At 36.5% G+C, this 3,550-nt stretch overlaps 1 protein-coding gene across 1 annotated transcript; it reads right to left on the bottom strand.

Annotated features, from left to right (window-relative positions):
• On the bottom strand, nt 1-1,727 carry LOC133726270 (mitochondrial inner membrane protease ATP23-like). The gene is made up of 3 exons (XM_062153785.1): nt 1,539-1,727; nt 1,374-1,456; nt 1-442 (listed from the first exon to the last, which is right to left on the bottom strand). Exons 1-3 carry the CDS (start codon nt 1,674-1,676, stop codon nt 391-393), a joined length of 273 nt encoding a protein of 90 aa, XP_062009769.1. The 5' UTR covers nt 1,677-1,727; the 3' UTR covers nt 1-390.
• Between the last annotated feature and the right edge of the window lie 1,823 nt (nt 1,728-3,550).

The raw sequence follows: 3,550 nt of genomic DNA, 5'->3' as shown, positions 1-3,550 counted from the left end.
ACCACAAAACTGGCCTATAGCTACCATTGAGAATGGTGTGTGTTGATCCTATAGACACCAATGATTGGTGTGGGGATAGCAATAGACACCAGCTTTGGCACTATTACTTGATGGTTTCTATTGCTGCCGTGACATATACCCAATAAACCACTATCAGATTTTTGGTGACTGAGAAACTGTGGGCCCCCCATCACCAGAAAACACACTTTTTCTAGCAATGGTGACTGCACAATTTCATATTAAAAAAAAAAAACAAATTACAATTAATATACCTATTCTTAATTGAAAAGCCCTATACTCTGTGAACTGAGGCTGAACTGAAAATTGCACTTGGTGCTGCAAATTTGATGGATGAATGAAAATTGCACTTGCTGCTGCAAAGGGTCTTGATCAATGAAAATTGCACTTGCTGCTGCAAAGGGTCTTGATCAATGAACTGAGCCTGATCAAAAACCATGTTATAAGGGTTAGCATGTGATATGTTTAATCAATAAACCCTGTTATAAGGTAATGTCAGTTCATCATCATTTGCTAATCTGCAAAGGGTCTTGATCAATAAACCCTTCACTGCATATCACATTAAAAGGTATAACAGAATCAATAAAGTTGTAACTAGCAATTGATATAAAGTATCTAATGATGACTCCATTGGAAGACCAAACCAACTCATTCTAAAGGAAGGGCAAATAACATTTTGTTCAAATTTCGGCAAACGAAAGGAACAGAAAGTGACTACAAATGATACATCGAGATGAGTAATTTGGCACTTGGAGTATCATCTTTGCTATTTGTTTATGCAATATAAAAGAAGGTTTTGTTGGTAGCAGTTAAAACAATTGAATCCAATGGTGATTAACATCTCAATAAACCTCTTATTACTTTTGGTGAGATGTTGCAAGGACAAGAGAGCAAAAAAATAATGATAATAATAGAAAAGTCAAAATAAAAAGTCACAGCCTGGAACTGAAGTAATTGAAAAGAGCAGGACTCTTGCTTACACTTATTAAAAACAAACACAAACAAACAGATCAGACATTTTTAATATCTCAAACAAGTGCACTTGGTAGATATCTATAAAAAAAATGGTCATGTTTGACACAACTCTAGGAACCATACAATTTAAGGAAGTGATAAATGTCATCACAAGTATACAAAAAATGGTCACCTACAGCTTACTGAGATACCTAAGTCGGTGTAAACTATAAACAAGTGAGAGGTAGAATTATAAGAAGTCATCGAGCTCCCTTATTTCAAATTTTGAAAGACAAATTCACGAATCTTCTTGGTAACAGAGTATTCCACTATGTATGCAAAGGAAGTAAGCAAAAGAGGGTATCTCAATTTCTTATTTAAATTGAAGCTGAGAAACTCACTTGTTCACAATTCTCGAATCTTGTTGGCACAGCAAAAATTCACGTTTACAGTGGCAATCACCACTAAGATGGCCAGCACGAATCTGTTCCAGAAATATAGTATGTAAATAAATAAACTTGAGGTTCAAATTTAAGGAAAAGAATCAATTTCTATTTGACTCACACCTCGCTACAAGCATGATGAGGGCAATTAGCCCAGTTCACCATCGGAGCAGCCTGACAATCATCAAAAGCATGAATTAGCTCATGTATCACTACTTGGTTGACCTCATCTTGCATGTTCATGTGATTACTACACACCATTATCTGAAAGACAAATCATTCACAAAACACAGCAAAGAAATTAGCCATTTTGTTCAATTGATAACCCAGCAATTTCGAACTGATACAAGACATATAATCATGAATCTTACAAAGTTACAAACTGGAATTGAAGAAGAAATCAACATTAAATGGAAATCAAGTTATCATATTTCTAACTACCCAATCAGTATCATTAGTTCGTTACCTTAATTAAAATCAACATCAAGATCAAAACTCAAATGGTGAGAACAAGCATGTGTAAGAGTTTGAAAAATGGAAAGGTATAATTGATGATAAAGCTAGAAAAGAAATGTTCAGTCCACAGTACAAATGCAAGCCCTTGAATGGGAAAATGCTAGCTTGCTAAAGAGGCATAGCAAGTTTTTTATCTTTTAGAAAAGAAACATCTTCCACTGATAGAAGAAAAAAAAAGAAAAAAGCTGTGGATAAGAAATTCACAGCATAAAAAGAACAAGATTAAATAATACAAGCAAGACAAGAAAGCCTAGGAAACACAAAACCAGAAAACTAAGCTACAGCAGCCTTCCAGTATTGAATAATAAAAGAGGGCAATGTTTGAATTCAGTAGAGATGGAAGCCCATTTGGATGATAAGAACCTAAGTCTCCCCCTAAGCTCCTCGACCACCATTCTTTTACTCCTCTCCATCAAAACAACCCAAACCATTCCCAAAACACAGCAGCCCCAAATAACTTTGGCCTTCTTCCCTTTACTCAAAGCAGAACAATGACCCATAAGAGACCAGCTAACTCTGTTGAAGCCACCCAGCTCACCCCAGCTTCCATAAACAACCTCTGCCAAAACAGATGCAACAGAACAGTGCACAATAACTTGACCTATTCCCTAATTTTAACATAGAACAGACCAATGGGGGGAGAAACAACTTCCTCGGCTTCTTTCATTGAAGTATATCAAAAGTGTTCACTACCCCATAGAAATTTCAAATGGGATGGCTTCCCCAATCAAATAGAGGGTTCTTTGGCCAAAGCTTCAATTTTTATTTACAGGGTTAATTTCACAATGAATGTCCACTAATTGCTATTAATCATATCAGAACAGCAACAACAAGCTAGTTTCAACCCAATAAACTCATGCAGACAATCAAACAAGCTAGTTTCCAACCCAAGGTTTCAACATCCTTACTTAATTAACATACCAGTTACTGTTTGAAAAGAACTAAAGAACATACCAGTAAGGCGAAGTTGCTTAGATTGAATGAAGTCTATACAATCATGGAAAACAATACCCCAACACATGAATGCATTTCAATCTAAGGAAAACCACATCACTAATCTGAAAACAAACCCCTAAGACAAAACCCCAATACAGCTATATCCATTTCAATCACCCCATCCCCAAATAGAAGAAAAACCTAATCGAAATCAAACCCTAAAATCAAAATTTTGGATAATAAGCAAACCCAAAGTTTGCAGATAAAACCCTAAAATCGATCGAAGATTGAACCCAGTCGAAACCCTAAACTAAAAAAAACGATTGAAACCCGAAATTGCTTACCAATATCCGAATCAAAGCTCTATTGGTTGCTGGAGACCTCCATTAATCCGGACGCGAAAGATGAAGCAGAGACCAAGGAGAAGAAGGAGAGACTAAGAAGAACAATGGAGAGAGTGAGAAGATGAAGGAGAGAGTGAGAATCGAGATATGAGAGAGCTGACTGAGAAGGAGAGAGCGAGGATGGTGTTTGAGTTTTCGCGGGTTCTAGGTCTAGCTGAGAGAGCTGATCGAGTGAGAAGGACAGAAAATGACTTAATTGCGAGGGACCTATGTCAAAAGGCAAAAGGCAAAAGGCAAAAGTCAAAATAACTTAGAAAATTTTAAAACAACCTCCACACT

The sequence above is a fragment of the Rosa rugosa genome, chromosome 1 (assembly GCF_958449725.1).
Source record: "Rosa rugosa chromosome 1, drRosRugo1.1, whole genome shotgun sequence".
Lineage (NCBI taxonomy): Eukaryota > Viridiplantae > Streptophyta > Magnoliopsida > Rosales > Rosaceae > Rosa > Rosa rugosa.
This window is presented reverse-complemented; position numbering and strand designations above follow the sequence as displayed.

Coding starts and splice junctions, on each gene's coding strand:
- LOC133726270 (XM_062153785.1), bottom strand. CDS start 1,676: ATGGTGTGTAGTAATCACATGAACATGCAAGATGAGGTCAACCAAGTA. Junction 1,457..1,538: donor CTCATCATGCTTGTAGCGAG/GTGTGAGTCAAA, acceptor TTTCTGGAACAG/ATTCGTGCTGGCCATCTTAG. Junction 443..1,373: donor GATTCGAGAATTGTGAACAA/GTGAGTTTCTCA, acceptor GTTTTTGATCAG/GCTCAGTTCATTGATCAAGA.